General features: G+C 39.8%; 2 protein-coding genes across 5 annotated transcripts; one reads left to right on the top strand and one right to left on the bottom strand.

Annotated features, from left to right (window-relative positions):
* LOC109716818 lies at positions 6,939–12,902 on the top strand. 4 transcript variants are annotated; one of them, XM_020242399.1, is made up of 8 exons: positions 6,939–8,016; positions 8,131–8,217; positions 8,313–8,564; positions 9,415–9,579; positions 10,461–10,514; positions 10,656–10,771; positions 11,462–11,492; positions 12,280–12,902. In XM_020242399.1, the coding sequence occupies exons 1-8, from the start codon at positions 7,753–7,755 to the stop codon at positions 12,655–12,657; spliced, it is 1,347 nt and encodes a 448-aa protein (XP_020097988.1). In that variant the 5' UTR covers positions 6,939–7,752; the 3' UTR covers positions 12,658–12,902. The 4 variants fall into 4 exon arrangements, with proteins under 4 accessions (XP_020097988.1, XP_020097990.1, XP_020097987.1 ...); XM_020242398.1 differs by lacking the exons at positions 10,461–10,514; positions 10,656–10,771 and adding an exon at positions 11,146–11,199 and having other exon boundaries at positions 6,946–7,302; positions 7,436–8,016; positions 11,346–11,492; XM_020242401.1 differs by lacking the exon at positions 10,656–10,771 and having other exon boundaries at positions 6,940–8,016; positions 11,346–11,492.
* On the bottom strand, positions 16,922–21,096 carry LOC109716005 (probable LRR receptor-like serine/threonine-protein kinase At4g26540). Its single transcript, XM_020241269.1, has 2 exons — positions 18,011–21,096; positions 16,922–17,904 (listed from the first exon to the last, which is right to left on the bottom strand). Exons 1-2 carry the CDS (start codon positions 20,958–20,960, stop codon positions 17,462–17,464), a joined length of 3,393 nt encoding a protein of 1,130 aa, XP_020096858.1. The 5' UTR covers positions 20,961–21,096; the 3' UTR covers positions 16,922–17,461.

Here is a 21,861-nt window from a genome sequence, read left to right as displayed (position 1 = left end):
TCATTACTATCGCAGGCGCCGTGGAACCGCGAAGGGGATGTTACTGTTAAACGCTCCGTCCCGCCACCGTTAAGAAACGACGCTCTGCTGAGATTCGTGCTACAATAAAAGTTCCGTAAGGAAGCAGCAGCGAATCACAGTGATGGGCCTATTTGGATCGGCCCAGCAAAACCTTTAGGCCTATCAACTATTCAATCGAGCGAACCCAACGCTTGGGTCGGGCCTGATTGGATTGGCCCACTAAAGCCCCTTGGGCCCCGCGTAATTGTTTCCACGAGCATGAGCAAATGATCTCAAACTATTCCATTCTTAACTAGGTCTAGGTACCGAGAGTCATCTAACACTACAGAGACAAAAACAAGTCACAAATAAATATTTTGTTTACAAAATTATATTAAGTGATTATTTTTTCTCGTACTTCGTAAGTAGATGAATATCAAAGTAGTCTATCGTAATCGGACTCATTTAGTATTGAGGCTAACACCAAAAGAAAAAAAGAAAGGTTTAAAATATAAAAAAAAATATTTTTTCTCTATTTTTTGATAAAAATGTTGAAATCATTACTGCGATATATTATTATTTACAAAAATACATAAAAAAAAAATTTTATCGTACATTCTCACTGTTCATAATATGTTAGCATTGGGTGCACATTTAGTCCCTCTATTAATTTCTTCTCCGAAAGAACCAAAGAGAGCTGCAACCAATATATAGAATCAGCACAGGCCATGCATGTAGGCCTGGGAGAAGTGTTTTGCAACTCTTTGAATGTCTTATATATATATATATAGCTTGCCCATCATTATTCATTTTTATAAAAACTTAGGTTACCTAACTAGTTCTCTTCTTTCCAAGCAACAATTCAAAGAGAAATAAAGAGAGGTCCCCTAATGGGAGGCATGCATGCACCATGCAGTAGCATGCGTCCATGATGAAGCAATGAGCTTTATGAGCCCACTTTTTTTATGCTTGCTTTATGATAATAAAGTTGCGTGATAATATGAATTTGCAAAAGAACATGGTTTAAAGTTAAAAGGTACGTGGTCTCCAACAAACGCTTTGTCAATTGGGCTTTTTGTTCATTCGGCGTGCTTAGCTAAAAGGAGACTTAAAAAATAATGATTCAAAAATGGATTCAAATTTTGTTTCCTTCTCCAAGTCTCAAAAACATTCTTCCTTCGATCAATACTAGAAATTTTTCCAACATACAGGTAATTCCACTTAGGAGTTGGAAAGTTCCAGCTAGCACCGGATTGCCGATTACGAGGTCCGAAGTTCAATTCCCCATATTCATGATTAGTTCTCTGGAGTTACTTCAATCACTCGATCGAATGCATATTTAGTAAAAGAATGATTTTGTTCTCGACTTCCTATGAAAAAAATATATGGGACTACGTATTTATAGGAGGATTCTTAGCGTGGACTTTACGTGGTTGCTCAAGTAAAAAATTACAAAAGAAAAAAAAAAAAACTTGGTGGTTGGAAAGAAAATTAAGACCAGTGGGTTTTGTTTATATTGGATGGGTATAGCTAGTTGGCGATGTCAACTTCGGAATTGTGACGGAATACTTTATATATCTTGACTTTATTTTAGAATAAATGTAAAAATTATGTTACAGCACTTATTTCGTGTCATTTTTGTCCAAAGTCATATTTTATGGCAAGGTCCAAAATGTCGTTGATCAGTAGATTTTATCATAGTTAGCAACAGAATGATAAATTTTATTACGAATAAACTAAATTACGGTCAAATTACATATACGTACGTACTTACGTGAATCAAAACACCTCCTAAGTCCTAAGAACCCAAATAACCACTTTTCAGAAGAGGCAGGCAAATCAAGTTTGGGGATTGGACCAAGTTGGGGTAATTGGTCAATTGGACCAATCTTAGTCTCACACCTTTCCTTAATCTGACCACTCCTGCAGCCACTAAGCTATGTTTCTTTTTACAGTTTAGTCCCTTTCTCTTTGTCACTAGTACAAAAGTTGGAAACATAGTGCACTTCTAATATCATTTGTATGTGTATATACATGTATATAAAAAAGCAAAAAGAGTCACTTAATTCTCAAGATATCATCAGTCTTGAAGGGCCTATTGTTAATTAATGAGCAATTCCCCTATATGAACCGATGTAACAATTATTTGAAGCACACTTACTCCCAAATCGAAAACTATATATTCAATCAAATGGTGGAATATAAATATTGAAAAGTATTATACATGGTTGTCCTCCTAATATCTTTCTTTAAACTGATCTTTTAGGTCATATGATATTAAAATTAATTCTAAATCTCTTCGCTCTATAATATATCGACCTTTAGAAACATACTAAAGTAGAGTTTACATTAAAATTCTTTTTTGAATCTCAGATACTACTTTTTACTTCTCTCAAAGGTAAAACCTTTTTTTTGTTTTGGAAAATTCTTGGTAAGTTAAGTTACATGGGCCAAACAGATACTCCATGTACGTGAACAGACAAAATAATATTTATTTAAATATGCACTGCAATATTGGTGGCATCAAGGAATCAAATCACCCACTTTTGTGTTTCCTAAAACCAAGTCAATGCATCTATTTTCCTGATGCATTACTTGCTGATATGTGTAGTTGTCACTGGTTAGTATCTGTCGTTTTTTCCTTTTTTAATGCAATTAATCCTTATAAGATTAAAATGAATACAAATTTATAATTAAGCAACAGTACTGTTACAGATATATATACGAAATTACATGGCTAAAGGAAATAAATTATATGGCACCTAATCTGTCCTTTACCTAAGAATGCCATAGATCTCTCCACCAATATATATCTACATTTGATAATGCACAGATAAAGAGTACATATATATATATATATATATTGTTGGGGCCAACTGTTAGGAATACATAGATAATGGCTAGAGAGGATCTTCACAATTCCAGTTTCTATCATCCCCCAAAAATTCCATCTCAATCTTCACTAGTTTGCTTCTATATATTAGTAAATGCTCCATTGCATGGTTGATTCTTATCTTTGTGATCAAAATGTCCCCTCTTTTAATTCTATTAATTAGCTCATATATAACATTAGAATTAACTAAATGTTAAGTACATATATGTCTGTGCCTATTTTCTATTAAATTGATCTTTTAGATTACGTGACATTAGAACTAGTTTTAAACCCATTTATTTTATGAGGATGTGGACTAGCTCGATCCCTTCCTTCAACATTAAAATGATTTAATTAAATTTCTGCATCATATATAGTTTAAATCTTTATCTCTTATCTTATATATCAATATTAAGTACCTTTTGAAATTCAACATATATATGAATAGAAGTGTTAAATATATTTCTAAATTTATCATTAATTACATTAATCTTTTGGTACCCACTATCTCTATCGTAAGTGATAAAATATTTGATGATTAATACCTGATAAGCGGATATATAGAAATGCTATCTTTCTCTAAAAGAAAAAAAGAAAAAAAGGGGCTAACTTAGGTAGCGTTTGGTTGGGGAACAAGGGGGGGAATAAGCCCTTGTTCTCCCCTTTGTTCCCAAACGCTATGTTTGGCTCCCGGGAACAGTAGTTCCCGGAAATCTAGAACTAGCTGGTATAAGGCTGGAACTGCTGTTCCACCCGTTTTCTGGAACAAGCTTGTTCCTTGATGAGAACAAGATTAATTAAAATCTAAATTTAATTTTAATCGCAGTAAATTATTAATTAATCTAATTAATATATTTAAATTATTATTTATTATTTTAATAATTAAATAATTAAATAATTTATTATTTATAATTAATTATTAATAATTAATAATATTTATTAATTTTTTATTAATAATTATTAATAATTATTATTCTTAATGATAATCGATATTATTATTAATATATTATTTATAATTAATAATTAATAATTAATATTATTATTTATTAATAATTAATTAATAATTATTATTCTTAATAATTAGATAATCGTTGTTATTATTAATTTATTATTTATAATTAATTATTATTAATAATTATTATTTATAATTAATTATTAATAATTAATTTTTATTTATTTTTAAGTAATATTTTTATGTTAATTAATTACATAATATAATTTTAATTTCAAATTATAACGCTTATTCCTCTTGTTCCAATCTAATCATCCAAACACTATTTACCTTATTCCTAGGAACAACTCAATTTTCATCCAAACGCAAAATTGGTCTAGTTCCTGCTTATACCTGAACTTGTACCTATTCCTAAAACTAGCAGTTCTTACTTATACCCGAACCAAACGCAGCCTTAGGGTTTAACATTTCATGATGCCACCTTGAATTTCGTGGGAAATGAATTGTCTACAGCCATGCGCATGTTAAAGTACGTACTACGAGTCATAAAAGCTCAAGGTACGTAACCATTTACAAAAGAAATGTTTATTTGGTTCGGTCCAAATTTAGAACAAGGTTCCTACTCGAGAACAGAAGCTTCATTCAGACCAAATTAATGCGTCTTAATTCTTGGGTCTTTATTTTGCTTATTTCAAACCTGCATCGCATGTGCTTGCAAACTGGTCCACATGGTATACAACCAACCCTTAGATAGATGGAAGAATCCGTGTAACACGCCGATGTATCTGTGTGCGCACACGCTCGACCTTACGCATGCTGTGGAATCCACGTGCTAGTTTTGATCTAAAAGCTAATAACTTAAATTAACATGTCCAATCACTCTTATTTAACCTAATTACTTAGAACTTGTCTCTTCATAGAGAGACAGTAGAATTGTTCCTTGTAATTTCTTAAGTTTGTATATATGATCATACCTCTTAATAAAGTATCTTTCTCATTAATAAAGGGAATTAAGTGAATCATTGTATGCTTTGGGCTCCCCACTCTAGAGAGTAGATCATGGATTAATTTAAATTAATTTCTGCCATAGATTAACATGCTAACGATGAAGATAAATAGTGCACTTTATATTCTATCGTAAAAATAGGCGGAATACATAGTTTTTTCTATTTTTAGTTTATACAAATGGAATAGTGAAAAACAGGGAATAAATTAATAACTTTGGTAAAAATGTATGAAGATCCCCTCAACTATTGGCTCTTCCGCAATGTCCCCCATGACTTCTTTTTTTTTTTTAAATTAATTGATTCAAACCTCCTTAATTAACTATTGTTTTTTTTTCTTTTTTATCATTGAGTGATTTTACTCGAAGAAATTAAGAATTTTATTAAACTTATCAGTGACTCATCAAATTAAATCATTCTCATCATCTTTTAGCAAATAAAGTTGAAATAATTAACGACCAATAGCTAACAGAGTACTCTTAGCAACAAACTAGAATAACTCAAATCAAAAGAGTTAAAAGCTAAGGATGTTCAACTAAAAAGAAGCAAAGCTAAGGTGCATACTTCAAAATGGCCTTTAGTTGAGATGGTCACTATATATATATATATATACACTTTTCCCCATATAACATATTCCTGAGTTAACCCTTCTTTTTTTAATATGAATATATTCTTTTATATAGTGGGCTGAGAATCCGAGAATCTGTTCTCTCCAGCACAAGCCTGGCAAGCATTGGCTACGCTGAGATGTTTCTCCCAGTAGACAAAAGCTAGTGACTCTTCTTGTGGGCCAATTATATTCTATCCACCACTCTGAGCAGTGAGTGGGATTTGTGGGAGAGTGCTAAAAAAAGTGATGAGCATAATTGATTGAGAGAGCTCTCAAGCAGAGCATCTCATGTAGGAGTGTAGGACCCCCCACCCCACCACACATTGGTGCACCCACTTCCCTATCTATGTACTAATAAAAAAACTAAGATATTCATTTTAGGATTTTTTTTTTTTGGTTCTTTAGTATTATTATTTTTCATGTAAACCCTTCAACTGCTGTGTGACAGTGTGAGTGTGTGTGTGTATATATACTAGCTATTGTTTAACATTAAAAACTTCATTCATAACTTTCTCATTACAGAGTCGACCTCTTTTTGAGATTCATTTACATCTAACCATTTGATGGCAGATCAAGATCTCAGTACCACTTAGAAGTCAACTGAAAATAGAAAAACTTTAAAATTTGTTCACAAGATTTGTAATTGATATCATAGTTTGACTGAGACTTAAGAGGGAAGATGGTACTTGGAAAGAAAAATTACTAAGTGTGAGCTTGCATATGCTGTTTGTTAATTAGCTTAAATTGACTGGTAACTGAATTGGTATGGCCTACGTTGTATTATATTAGCCATCTGTGGCAATAATACTAATTAAACATCTAAGGAGAAGAAAAGAATCTTTTGAAGTTGGAAAACAATGAATATAATCTCTCTCTCTCTCCCTCTCTCGTCAATTCAAACTTAATTGAAGAGAATGTAACATCAATAACATAAGACCAGAGGAATATAGGGAGCTATAATATTCAAGTATTTGTAAGGAGAAAATTGAAATGTTAGAACTTGTTTGGCTATATTTGTATATGTTTTTTTTAAAAAAAACTAATATCTAGGCTAGGGAATGATGACAGATTGCAATTAATATGTATACCCGTGGATTTTATCTTGCAACCAGAGGAGCTATAATATCCGTCTAACAGATTTTAACCAGAGAGACATATATGAATACATTAGAACTTTTGCAGGAATAACTTATAAAAGTTGAACTTTACAGGAATATATTTATTATTTATCATATTTGCAGGGACCTGTATGAAATTAACTCTAAAAGAAATTATAAATGTCCATCCACTTATGTAGCAAACCAGGTAGAATTTTTTTTTTTTTTTTTTTGGTTAAAAAAGCCCAGAAATGTAGGCAACCAAAGGCCCTAGTTTGTGATTAACTAACACAGAACTTCTGGGGAACTGAGAAAGAAGGCCTCCCTCAGGAAACAACTAAAAGGAGTCTACTTTTCCGCCCTATGACCAGATCACTAAATGCATGGCAGGAGCACTAGTACATTGCACACACCCAAGAAATAAAAAAAAGAAAAATCCCATATTTATTTAAAATGAAATGAAAAGAAGAGAAAGCTAAAGCCTGCTGGCTTTTCCAAGCCCCTTTTTTCTCCACCCATCAGTGGAATCATGAAATATTATTATTATTATTATTATTATTATTATTTTTAAAAAAAGAAAGGGAAAAAAATTACTAGAGGTGTGATCTTTTGAACACACCCCCCACACTTGATTACTCATGCTCACATGGAGACCAACTCTGAGATCCCCCCACCCAGCTCAGTTCAATTAGTGACCTCTTTTTTTTTTTTAAATCATTCTCCTCATGCTTCAAAGCTCTGCCAATTAACCAGAGCCCATTACCATGGTATTTGAAGTTTTGAACCTCCCCCAATCCTTTGAAACAAAAAGATTGTGAGGAATGGGTTGATATATAGCTATAGCTAATACTCTTTAATAAGGGTTTTTTTTTTTTTTTTTCCTTTTTTTAATTTGTATAGGCTTTGGGAAAGGTGAGAGATTGGTGGAGGAGTGGAGGCTGAATTCTATTATGGATAAAATAAAGTTGGTGGTGGGTGGGTTAAATTACTTCTTCTCCTAAAAGATGGAGTAAAAGTTTTTTTTATTTGTTTTTTAATAAACCCCCCACTCACCACTCCAAGGAAGAGGCCCATATGATCAGTAGAGGAGGAGGAGGAGGAGGAGGAGGAAGAGGAGGAGGAGGAAGAAGACAACTACAAAGACACCAATGTGCCACAGATACAGACAGCTCTAGAAGGAGGGGGAGTAACAGCTCACCACCAAAAATTCCCTCAGAATGGCTTCTAGCTGCAGCAGCAGCACTCCTTGTCCATTAGCACCACAAAAACTCCCTCTTGCTCTCTCTCTATTCCTCCTACTCCTCCTCCTACTGCTACTACTTGTTCCTCCTTCCACAACAGAAGCCAAAAACAACAACAGCAGCAGCAGCAGCAGCAGCAGCAGCACTCTCCACCCAAATGAAGAGCTCCTCAATTACAATTACAGGAGGGCAAGGGCTCATCTGAGGAGGCTCAGCAAGCCCTCTGTGAAGACAATTAAGGCATTTCCTGATCCCTCTTCTACTCGATCTTGTGGTTGATAGATATAAAGAAACAAATTAAGTTTCTGTTCACATGGTCTTTTAATCTGATTATTAATTCCACTGTTGCAACAGAGCCCTGATGGTGATGTTATAGATTGCGTTCCCTCCCATCTCCAGCCTGCGTTTGATCATCCCATGCTAAAAGGCCAAAAGCCATTGGTACATCAATCTACACGCCCCTCATTTGTATATGTATGTAGTAATTAAGATCATGGTGTCATGCATACTTGGTTTTGTTGATTTTGTGGGTGTAGGATCCACCTGAGAGGCCAAAGGGGCATAACTATAACTATAGCAGTATGATAACAGAGGAGGAGGAGGAGGAGGAGTTGCTGCTGCTTCAGACATGGAGAACATCTGGTGAATCATGCCCACAGGGAACTGTTCCTGTGAGGAGGATTAAAGAAGAGGACATTCTGAGAGCAAATTCCATTGCAAGGTTTGGTAGGAAACCAGTTGCAGCTGCACGAAGAGTCCGGCGAGACTCGACCAGCGGCGGCCATGAGGTTAGAGCAGACGTGTTACATAATACAGAACAATTGGTATTCTCTAAAAGTTTAAGCTGACAAAGAACGGTGTTTAACAAAAATGGAGGAGGAAGAGACCCGAATTGCATTAAAAGATTTTTGTTTTCCTTGTTTAATTTTTTTTGTTTCAAATAATTTTTGAGGAACCAAAGGAGTTAAGTGCTAACAACGTGAAACATGTAGGTTTCCATATCTCATAAGGACAAAACACAAATAGGACTACAATAAAAGGACACTTTTGTATCTTACCCATTTCTTCTTTTTCTTTTTTTTTTTTCTTTTTTCTCTCTCATTTTCATGCATCCATCCATTCTCCACTAATTAGGACTTTTCATTTTATCAGTTAATCCATTTTTAGATCATTTTAGGATCTGATGCTTCCAAAACAGAGGCTTCCCACTCTCCATAGATTAGTGACACTAATTTATTAATTAGTTAAGTAGCATCAATACTATATAATAAGTATTTATTTATATATAAATGACACTCATATATAGCCATGCTTATTATATATTTGGATTAATTAAAGGCCTGCATGCATGTGCATCTACAGAAGCTTCAGAAAGAAAAACCAAGATGCAGCAGTTGACTAAATTAAAAACTAGCATGATTTTCCTCAAAGCTTTTGTCCAATGCACAGGAGCACTAATATTATTAGTTGGCCTAACATCAAGGACCAAGGCCTACTAATTATTCCTTTAACAAGACATCATTAGTTGGATTCATTATGTTAATATGATGCTAGATATATACATACATATATGCATTTTACTAAAGTTTGAATACATGCACTGGGATTAATTATATATGGTGTGTATTGTACATGCAGCATGCAGTGGGGTATGTAATGGGAGAGCAATACTATGGTGCAAAGGCAAGCTTAAATGTGTGGTCACCAAGAGTGGCCACTGAGTCAGAGTTCAGCTTGTCTCAGATATGGGTCATCTCAGGCTCATTTGGGAATGATCTCAACACCATTGAAGCTGGATGGCAGGTACATTTAATAATGTTTTGCTCACTAGAACTTTATTTATTTATTTTTTTAAAAAAGAAATTGATATTGTCAAAGCAATTTTTATTATCACCGGAGCAAAATAGACTGAAGCATGATTAGATACGATAAATTTTGCTTTGGCAACATCAATTTCTAGAAAAACAAAAAAAAAGGAAAAAAAGTTTTCTATATTCTATTTTCTAAAAAAACATCTTTATTTTTTTCTTTGGATTTCTTTGACTAGGTAAGGAATATAGTGGGTATTATTAGTTTGTCCTCTCAAAAGAACTGGTAATTAACTAGATAGCATCTTCAACAGTCTGCAATATGGAGTTTCTTGTTGCTTTGAACTTAGCTGTTAGTGTGATAAAAAATATATATATATATAGATTATTTGACTTTGTTGGGGAATATTTGGAAACTGATCACAAATATCTCTTGATATATAGCTTCAGCATAATTTGTTACTTTTGATTGTCTTTTCATCATTATATATATACTAATAGCCTTCACATCATTTTGAAAAGAAAGGAATAGTTTTTTTTTTTTATTCCATATTGTTAAAACAGTAGTACTAAGGCATCAATTTCTTCTTTGATTGATCTTGTTGATCTAACTAAAGGTGATATTGATTTTTCCTCAAAAAGTAATTTTTATCTCAAAAAAGAATTGTTTCAATTCAAAGAGGTAGACAATAATATATATTGCAATACATGATCTCTTATGAGTTCTCAAAGCCATCTTATCTGATTAAGATAGAGAGAGAGAGAGAGAATAAAAGGCCATCTCTTACAGATATTATGTGTTATTGAGCTACTCAAATCAGTCGATAATATGTGTTTGTGACTTTGTGTAATTAATTTTTCTTTGTTCTTTTGCAGGTGAGCCCACAGCTATACGGAGATGATTGCCCTAGGTTCTTCACATATTGGACAGTTAGTATCCAACCTTAAAACCACATATAAAGTTTTTTTTTTTAATTTCATATTAAAATAATATAAATATATAAAATTTTGTATATTAAGTAAACTATTTTACATGTCTAATACATTGCATTACCTTAATGTTGCATGTAGACTGATGCATACCAAGAGACAGGGTGCTACAATCTCTTTTGCGCCGGCTTTGTTCAAACAAACAACAAGATTGCCATTGGAGCAGCTATATCACCAACTTCCATTTACAATGGAAGGCAATTCGACATNTTTTTTTTATTCCATATTGTTCAAACAGTAGTACTAAGGCATCAATTTCTTCTTTGATTGATCTTGTTGATCTAACTAAAGGTGATGTTGTATTTTTCCCTCAAAGAGTAATTTTTATGTCAAAAAAGAAATGTCTCAATATAAAGAGGTAGACCATAATATATATTGCAGTAAATGATCTCTTATGAGTTCTCAAAGCCATTTTTTTCTGATTAAGAGGAAAAACAAAAAAAAGTCCATCTCTTACAGATAAATGATTAAATATAACTTTTTCCAAGTATTTTCCATAGTTCTATTGAGCTACTCAAATCCATCACATAATATGTGTTTGTGTATTAAATTTGTTTTTATCCTTTTGCAGGTGAGCCCACAACTATACGGAGATGATTGCCCTAGGTTCTTCACATATTGGACAGTTAGTACTCTAAACCTTAAAACCACATAAAAAGTTTTTTTTTTTAAAAAAATCATGTTAAAATTAATATAAATATATAAAATTTTGTATGTTAAGTAAACTATATTACACGTCTAATACATTGCATACCTTAATGGTGCATGTAGACTGATGCATACCAAGAGACAGGGTGCTACAACCTCTTTTGCGCCGGCTTTGTTCAAACAAACAACAAGATTGCCATTGGAGCAGCTATATCACCAACTTCCATTTACAATGGAAGGCAATTCGACATTAGTTTGCTCGTATGGAAGGTAAATTTTTCAATAAAACTTAGTCACCATTACCTTAATAAGAAAATATTATGAGTCATATATATGGTTGCAAATAAATGCCCAGTATGACCAACACCAGCAGAGAAAAAAATAAAAATAAAAATTATTGAGTATACTAGAGCATCAACAATATATAAAGATAATATTCTCTTATTCCTAATAGGCATCTAAAGAAACTAAAAACACTTGTACCAAAGAAGATGTGGACCCACCACTTTGGTGGTGGTGGATTTGGGTGTTGGTGATATTTAGTGGTTGGAGTTTTTCAGTCACTTTATGCTCTGCCTATCATGTGTCAGATCACATAACAGTAGTCTCCTACCTCAGATAAATCATCCTGACCTGTTTGGTTGTATGTGCAATTGTTTCTTCAAAGGTACTAGTACAGAAACCTAAAATATACAGAGGGAAAACTATATATATAATATATATATATAGGTTGTCAACATAAAAGATAAAACACAGTTGCTTGTTCCACTTGTTTGGAAAGTTCTAACCTGTTTTCTAGCTCAAATTTTAGAATAGAGGGAGAGAAAAAAAGAAAAATGTTATTGTGCCCTTGTAAGTTTGGAAGAACATGAGCCAATAATAGTAAGAATACAAAAAAAATAAAACAGCACTGCAACCAAATGAGGCTTGAGCTATTAAATTCATGTGTTCACATACATTTAGCGACTGGTGATCATTTCGAAAAAGTACTTAGCTCTCATCCCTCTTTTTTGAGAGGTCAAAGGTTCGATTCCTGACATATGCGCATGTTCACTAGGACCCAAAGCATGGGCATTGGTGGCTCGAGTTCGGTTCGGGCCTACTGGTCGGGTACTGGCCCTCATTTTTGTTCAGCCACCTAGCGCAGCACGCGAACATGGTCCAATTCGGGGGCGAGATCGTCAATTCGGGCACCGCGGGATCCCACACGTCGACCGAGATGGGCAGTGGCCATTTTGCGCACGACGGATTCAACCGAGCCGCGTACTTCCGAAACCTGCAGATAGTCGACTGGGACAATAGCCTGATCCCGATATCGAACCTCAGACTTTTGGCGGACCACCCGAATTGCTATGATATACAAGGTGGTTCAAATGGGGCTTGGGGGAATTATTTTTACTATGGAGGACCAGGAAGGAATGTGAGATGCCCTTAGATCAAATGAAATGAGAGGGTCTAATTCAATTTTCTTTTCACTCTTTTTTCCCCCTCTTCCTATATTTTTCATTTTTGGTGATTGCCATATGGTTGGTTTCAATTTTTTTTTTTTTTTTTCTCTCCATGATTTTATTAGGTTTAGTTAGCTTGCTCATCATCATGTGTACAACTTTGCAGAGGCCTGTATATTCGGAATGTCATAGGATCATCAATATATATAGAGTGTTATACTAATTTTGTGGATGTGTGTTGTATATCTAGTATATTAATTTGACTACTGTAGGGATAAAACCAAATAATATTCCAAATTTCTTTAACAAACGGGGTTTTTAAGAAGGCATAAGTGTTTTTTTTTTTTTTTTTTTTTTTGATAAATCTTTCAAATGGTATTAGAAATTTTCTTTTTAAGAAAAAGTATTAGAAATAGAAATTAATTTCCAATGAGAAGGTGAACTGATTTCACTTCACCAATTTTGAAATGGTTTTTTTTTTTTTAATGGATAGGAAATCCATAGTTAAATTTTTAGCTACCGTTTGGTTGGGGGTTAAGGGGTGGAATAACCCCTTAACCCCCAATTTATACCCAAACACCACTCTTTACTAACCCGGGTTAGTGGGGTTTACTAACCCCACTCCCCCTCCCAACTTTAACCCCGCACGCATCCCGAGCCCTCACCTTTTTCTTCTTTATCAATCATTAACCCTACTCCCCCTCTCAACTTTAACCCCGCACGCATCCCGAGCCCTCACCTTTTTTTTCTTTATCAATCATTATCTTCTTATCCCACCTACTCCAACCAAACATTTTTTTCACTATCCTATACTAACTCCAACCTCCAACCAAACACAAAAAAAACTTTAACCCTGAACTTAACCCTATCCCTGGAATAGCTACTTTTTCCTTAACCCCGAACCAAACGGAGGCTTAAGGTATAATAGTTACAGTACATGAAAAAATTCTGGCTTGATGTATCTCCTAACCTTTGAATGCAAGCATATTGTAATGCAAATTTAGTTTCAGAGATCTCGTTCAATTTGGCCTCCACCATTGTTTATCTTAGTCGTAGTTGCGGAAGCAAATAAACTTAGTTATTTTTTATGGTCTAGGCATTTAATTAAGGTATTCTATTCAGAAAAAAAAATCATAAAAGATCTAATTTTTATCCTTTTATAAAAATAAAATGCTTTTAAAATCCTCTTTAGCTCATTAACATTTTTGTCTCGTTTGGTTCCATATTTGTTTTTTATTTTTTAAAATATAACTCTTACATAAAAATGTGCAAGAGTAGACAATAAGTTGCTTGCAATCTGTTTATTCCAAGATATTTATTTGGCAAGAAAAAGTAAAAACTTGGAAACAACCTTTATTTACTTCCATTTTTTTTTTCTAATTAAGTCATTATCTATTACTTGGCTAGATTCATTGTAAGTTAATCAAGCAAGACATCGAGAAAAAATAAAATCCTTCTACTTATATATTATATTATATAGAATTAGTGTTTAAAAAAAATTTTAAAAAAGAAACAACGATGTCAAATAGGGCCTAAATTAAGGCCCAGATATGAAATGGGCCACCTTTGGCCCAAGTTTGCAAAAATTGATTGAGTTGGCCCAACAACTAGGGCTTAATAGGCTTTGCCCAGTTCCATTGTCTTTTAATGGGGCCCCATCAAGGGCCTGCTTGCTACAGCTCATATCATTTACCAAACTCTTTATTATTCCCTCCAATTAATATCTCTCTTGTTTTTTTTTTTTTTCTCTTTTTCTTTTTGTTGCGGGGGGTAAAGATATAAGCAGAACCCTCAACTATAAACCATTTTACAATAGTTTTGATCTATGTTCATTTGAATTGATTCTCAGTTATAGTACGTATTTCTGTCCCTCAATTTGTAGCTTGAACATAAGGTAAAAAAAAAAAAAAAGAAGATCTTCCTAATGACAAATGTAAATCTTATACAAAAACAGTAACGACATGCTTGGGCGTTCCAAACTTCTAGCACATGAAACTCGAAGCCTCAGCTGAAATCGAGAATGTATATATTTGGAACGATGGTCGAACTTGGATTACAAATTGCACTTCTATACGATGGTTGAGAAAAACTGGCTAGTTTCAATATAAAGATAGATCTCAACTTTGCACACTCCCTGTGTGAAATCGAGGCCACGTAACTCCCATCTTTCAGGGAGTGTGGATATCTAACCATCCAACTGCGTCCTAATTTGTACCTAAACATTATCAGATAGCTCAAAATGAGTTAGGTTGGTATATTATCGGTAGCACGAAACTCTCCGTGCTACCAAATTGTTTTCAATGATGCGGCTTTCGAATCGACGATTGGCTCCGTTAAACTTGATCTGTACTATTGAAAATATTTGAAAACTAAATTACATAATTTTTTAGCACCATTTACCTATCAAACAAGTAGTCTAAATATAAAAGACTGAAAATAAAAATCTTATAAAAAATGATGATAAAAATCTTGAATTTAAGATCAGAGAAACTGATTTTACTCTAAATAGTAAAAAAAAAAAATTCTATAAAAATTTCATCAGATTTGAATTGTTTATACCATTAAATTCACAAACATATCACATCTACCATTAAAATTGTCAATTTTGAGACCTTTTGATCACTAGTCAAATGATGTCGAAAAATTATGAAATTTAGTTGTCAAAGTACTTTTAATAATGTAGATCAAATCTAATAGAGCCGATTGTCGATTTGAAAGCCGCATCATTGAAAACAACTTGGTAGCACGGAGGCTTCCGTGCTACTGATAGTATATCAGCCTAGCTCGCTCAAAATGACTATTTTTTTTTCTTTTCCATTTGATACCACATATATTGTTAGGGATTTGGCATTCGCTGTCTGGAATTGACGGCTCACCCTCAACAGTAGATTGCAACTTGAGTTAGGTTGTCACTCTCATTTGCCCCACTCACAACTAAGGATAAGGAAACTTCATCTAATCCAATAACAACGACTATCTATCATTTACAAATAAATCTCATTGTCAACAAATAGGATTCTTTCAATAACTAAAGCTAGAGTACAGTTATAAATTAATGAAAATTCGCAGATTATTGGCATGTTGGCGCAATAGACGATTTAGAAAAGTATTAATTAATTAATTCGTATTAGCTTAAGCTTGCCAGAGAATAGTGTTATAATTAACCTCTTATATCAAACATTTTGTTTCACATATGAATTAAATGTGAGGAAACCAAAAAAAACGAAAGAACCATAAAGGTTTGGTAGAATACAAATGAGAGCTTCTCGTAAGCTTGAACTTGCCTGTCCACAATGCTGTATAAATTTATCAATCAATATATAACATTAATATGTGATCTAATCACCGATTGTCCCTAAAGCAAGTGGCAAAGGACTTACTGGTTGGTATCCGAGATCCAAATTCGAATCCTAGTTGATTCACATTTCCAGTTAAGTTTATTTCTAAATGAAATAAACGAAACGGATAACGTGCTACCTATCTCTCAAAAAAAAAAAAAATAAATATATATATATATTAATATATATATTATATATATATATATATATATATATATATATAATTGAGCAGGACTGCTGGCTCTCAGAAGCACGGAGGCCTCCGTGCTCCGGAAGCCGTTTTCGATGATGGAATTTTCAAATCGACGATCGGCTCCGTTAAACTTGATCTAGGTATTTTGGAAGTTCTCTAGAAATAATTTTTACGATTTTTCGATATCTTTTACCTAGCATCGAAAGGATTCAAAATCAATAATTTTTAACGGCTGAAAATAAAAATCATATAAAAAGTGGTGATATAGTACTAAAATTTTCGATCAAAAATATTGATATTGTTGTAGATAGTATAAAGAATTTTGTATCAAAATTTCATCTGATTTGAATACTTCTACACCGTTAAACTTGAAAACGGCAAATATCAACCATTCAAAATTATGGATTTTGAAACCTTCGATCACTAGGTAAATGATATCAAAAAATCGCAAAAATTATTTTTTAGAAACTTCAAATGCGCTAGATCAAGTCTAACGGAGCTGATCGTCGATTCGAAAATTCCATCATCGAAAACGGCTCAGGAGTACGGAGGCCTCCGTGCTCCTGAGAGCACAGCAGCCCTGCTCTATATATATATATATATATATATATGTGATCTGAGCATTTTTTATTTTTAAATGGTGCATAATAAGTGTGGACTCCCTTTTTCTTTTCTTTCCTTTTCTTTTTTATTTTATTTTTATTTATTTTCCTTGCGTTATTTATCTCAAATTAAATTCCAAATTAGATTAGATGATGTGCATATAATTACAAAGTCATTCAATAATAATAATTACAATCAAATCTCTGAAAAAGCGCACACAAAACGACGCACCGCTTTTCCCGACCGACTCCCCACCTCCTCGTCGTTACGTCCTCGAACACTAATTCCTCTCGCCATGGAGACCCCCCCAATTCGGCAATTCTCCACACGTCGAAAGCGACCGATCGATCGATGCAGCACACATCAGTACATCACCTCCCCTACAGGATAGGTAATGTGGTCCTCGAATGGGCCCCACTCCATAATCCATATCCCTCCAAAGCCGAATCGGTTCGTAGACCCGGTTCAGCCCTCTTTCCCGTGCACCGTATCTCCCTAGCCCTCCGTTCCATGCATTATGCTCGATCTATCCGTCCGCTCAGAAGTCAGAATTGCGCGGAGAGGATGGGAGGGAACGCCCGGTTCACCATGCGCACGGAAACACCGCGCCACGTGGCCTCGTCGGGAAAAAAAAAAAAGCTCACCGGAAAGCGCCGCTCACGGCGGAGGAAGAGTACGAGGCGGAGGAGGAGAGCGAGCCGTGGTGGAAGCCGGAGCCTTCCCGGGCGGCTCGGCTGCGGCTGGGGAGGCGAGCTTGGGGGGTGCGGCGGCGTCGTTGGGGTCGTCGTGGCGGATGCCGCGGAGGAGGGCGGCGACGTCCTTCATGGTGGGGCGGTCGTCGGGGCGGGCGCTGGCGCAGAGCAGGGCGATCCCCAGCGCCTGCAGCATCTCCTGCACCCCTTGCGCCCCTTGCAGCCGCGGGTCCACCACCTCCGCCGGGTCCCGCTTCGCCCGCAGGTGCTCCCGCACCCACTGCACCACGCCTCGCCCCTCCCCGTACGCCGGGTCCACCGCCCGCCGCCCCGTTATGATCTCCAGCAGCACCACCCCGAAGCTGTACACGTCGCTCTTCCTCGTGATCCGCCCCATGCACCCGTACTCTGCAACAATACCAATATACCATGATATATATAGTTAATCATTAGTGGATGTTTTTGGCGCTGAACACGCACAGCAGATTTCAAAAACTTCAACCTAATTAATTACCGGGGGCGATGTAGCCGTAGGATCCGGCGAAGGGGGGCGGGGCGGAGTCGTGGGCGGCGGCGGCGGCGGGGGAGTCGTCGGCGATGACGCGGGCGAGGCCGAAGTCGGCTAGGCAGGCCTCGTAGCGGTCGCCGAGGAGGACGTTGTCGGATTTGACGTCGCGGTGGAGGATGGCCGGGACGCAGTCGTGGTGGAGGTACGCCAGCCCCTCCGCCACCCCCACGGCGATCCCCAACCTCACCTCCCACTCCCCCACCACCACCACCGCCACCGAAGAACCCCCACCATTTCCTCCATTTCCTCCTCCTCCTCCTCCTCCGTGGAGGAGCTCCCCTAGGGTTCCGTTCGGGAGGTAGTCGTAGAAGAGGAGCCGCGTGCGCCGGTTCGCGGCCCAGCCCAGGAGGCGCACGATGTTGCGGTGCCGCACCCGCGCCAGGGTCCCGATCTCGCACGCGAACGCCGCCGCCGCCCCCTCGTCCCCCGCGCGGAACCTCTTCACGGCGATCGCCGCACCAGTCGCCGGAACCCTCGCCCGGTACACCGTCCCCGACCACCCCCGCCCCACCGCGTTCGCCGCCGTGAGGCTCCGCGCCACCTCCCCCACCCCGATCTCCAGCTTCTGGTACAGCGTCACCTCCCACGGCGGCGACATCTCCCCCTCCTTGCCGCCCTCCTCATCCCCTCCGATCCCCGTCCCTCGCCCGCGGCGGCGCCGGCGATCGAGGAGGAGGAGGGCGAAGAGCGCCACCAGGGCCACCGCGGCGGAGAGCACCACCACCGTCGCGATCCGGGCGGCGCGGCGCGCCCCAATCCTCTCTCCTCCTCCGCCGCCGGAGCCACCGCACCCGGCGAGGCAGAGCGAGGGGTTCCCCTCGAGGTCCGCGATCGGGATCTTCGCGAAGAAGGCGGTCTCCGGGACGCTCCCGGAGAAGTCGTTGAAGGAGACGTTGAGCGCGACGAGGTTCTGGAGCCCCGCGAGCGCCCGGAGGTCGCCGGAGAGGCGGTTGTGCGAGAGGTCGAGCACCCCGAGGCGCCCCAGCCCGGCGAACTCGGGCGGGATCCCGCCGGAGAGCCCGTTCCCGCTGAGGTTGAGCGCGATCTCCAGCGCCGGGATCCTCCCGAGGCTCGCCGGGATCTCGCCGGAGAGGAGGTTCCCGCCGAGGTCGAGGAGCTGGAGCCCCACGCACGCCCCGATCTCCGGCGGTATCGCGCCCTCGAAGCGGTTGCGGCCGAGGACGAGCTTGGTGAGCGACGTGAGGAGGCCGAGCTCCGAGGGCAGCGCCCCCCCGACGGAGTTGTTCGAGAGGTCGAGGAACTGGAGCGAGACGAGGCCCTCGAAGAGCCCCGCGGGGAGCACCCCGGCGACGGCGTTGCCGTGGAGGTCGACGAAGGTGAGGTTCCGGCACCCGGCGATCTCCGGGGGGATCGCCCCGGAGATCCGGTTCGACCCGAGGTCGAGGAAGCTGAGGTTCTTCAGGGCCCCGATCTCCGGCGGGATCGGCCCCGCGATCCGGTTCCCGCCGGCGCGAAAGCGGATCAGCGAGGTGCATTCCCCGATCTCCGGGGGGATCCCGCCGGACAGGTCGTTGTCGAGGAGCAGCAGCTTGGCCAGCCGGGGCAGCCGGAAGATCCCCCTCGGGATCGGGCCCGTCAGGCCGTTCTGCGACAGGTCCACCGCCTCGAGATCCGCGCAGTCCCCGAGCTCCGGCGGCACGCTGCCCGTGAGCCGGTTGGCCCAGAGGTACAGCATCCGGAGGCTGCTGAGCCGGCCGAGCTCCGGAGGGATCGCCCCGGAGATCTGGTTGTTGTCGAGCTCGAGATCGGTCAGGTTCCCGCACCCGGCGATCTCCCGGGGGATCGTCCCCGAGATCTGGTTCACGCTCAGCTGCAGCTCCTGCAGCGCGCTCAGATTGCCCAGCGCGGGCGGGATCCGGCCGGTGAGCCCGTTCATCGAGAAGTCCACCACGGCGAGCTCGGCGCACCCGCCCAGCTCCGGCGGGATCACGCCCACCAGGCTGTTCTGCCACAGCAGCAGGTTCCTGAGGCGCCCGAGCCGCCCCAGCTGCGGCGGGATCGGTCCGGACAGCGAGTTCTCGTACAGGTAGATGTTCTGCAGCGAGCCGCACTGGCCCAGCTCGGGCGGGATCGGACCCGAGAGCAGGGCCGTGTAGACCGCCAGCGTCTCGAGGTTCTCGAGCCGGCCCAGGCTCGCGGGCAGCGGCCCAGAGATGCTCGTCTCCGCGAGGCCGAGCATGACCAGCCCGGAGCAGTTGCCGATCTCGACCGGCAGCGGCCCCTGCAGGTTCTTGTTCCCGCCCGCTCTGAGCACCTGCAGCCCGCTCAGCAGGCCGACGCTCGGCGGTATCGGCCCCGCCAGCTGGTTGTCGTAGATGATCAGCTGCTGCAGGGCGGAGAGGTTTCCGATCGCGTCGGGGATCGGGCCTTCCAGCCTGTTAGAATTGAGCAGCAGCTGCCGGAGGCGGCTGCCCGGGCGGCAGAGCCCGGCCGGGATCGCGCCCGTGAGCGCATTGCCGCTCAGGTCGAGATGGGTGAGGCGCGGGAGCGCGCCCAGCTCTGGCGGGATCGGGCCGGAGAGGTTCGCGCCCGCGAGTACCACCTTCTCCAGCGACCCGGCCAGCGCGCTGAGATTGCCCGGCACGCCGCCCAGCAGGTCCACATACTGCAAATTCAGCTCCGCCACCCGCCCCGCACCGTCGCACGACACGCCCGTCCACCGGCACGGGTTCGCATCCCCCGCGCTCCAGTCGGCCAGCGCCGGCTCGGAACCGTTGAGCGTCCGCTTCCACGCGAGCAGCGCCTCGCCCTGCGCGTCGATCGCCGTCGACGCGCCGAACATAAACGAAACTAGCAGCAGCAAACAACAGCAGACGAATGCAGGTAGAATTGAGAAACAGGTCCTCCGTATTGCGGCCTCCGCGGAGGTGGGCATTATTATTATTATTATGTATTATGTATTCACACAAAAACCGAGCTCACTCTCGAGCTTTGCTTTGTGTGCAAAGCAAGCAAAAGAAGAGAGGGGAGTAGATTAGATTAGTGGGAGGAGAAGGTAATAAAGATTAGTAAAAATAGGAGAGGAGGGAGCTAGCGATCGACAAGTATGAACCGCAGATCACTAGCTTAATTAATTACTAAAATAATAGCAACGAATAGTAATAATAAGTGATCATTTTAGCTTTTATTAAAATAATAATAATATTGTGGGGCCATCATCGTCAAAGACCCAGAATCTCCGGATCCAAGACCACGAGCAGGGAGATGGGAATTTGGATGGTGTCCTCGGATTTGTTTATTGATTATACACATCAATGTTTGTATGGCGGATGGGTAGTGAATACTACTTTAAATCCAAAAAAAATTAATAAGTACACAAGGAGATGGGGAACGGTGAGGATCGATTAGTGGCGATTTATGCATATATAAGCCTGTTTTAGCTTTTGCCTTAGGAGATTGATTGTGGCAGAGAGGTAACATGGCCTCCACAGTTAATTATAATGCTCAAAAAACATACATTATTAAACTTCCCGGAAAGGCATAGCACGCACAGAAATAATTACTTGAAAAGTAGAGTAATATGCGAGCATCATCCACCTACGATGCGTGCTTAAGGATCTTCTTGTTTCCGCAAAGCTTTTGCTGTTATTCGAAAAAATACCGATAACTTTTTATTAAGATTTCGCTCCCAATAGCTTCTCTCTTTTGTAAAAGCATAAACATTAAGTAAATCGTAGATCTAGCTCTGATTAATGTGGTTAATTAGAAACAATCGGAGAGGTGACCAACATGCATGTGTCATCACAATGCAGGGATGCACATGCATATATGTTGTT

This window comes from Ananas comosus, linkage group 10 (genome assembly GCF_001540865.1).
Source record: "Ananas comosus cultivar F153 linkage group 10, ASM154086v1, whole genome shotgun sequence".
Taxonomy (NCBI): Eukaryota; Viridiplantae; Streptophyta; class Magnoliopsida; order Poales; family Bromeliaceae; genus Ananas; species Ananas comosus.
The sequence above is the reverse complement of the archived record's forward strand: the minus strand, read 5'-3'. Positions and strand labels throughout refer to the sequence as shown.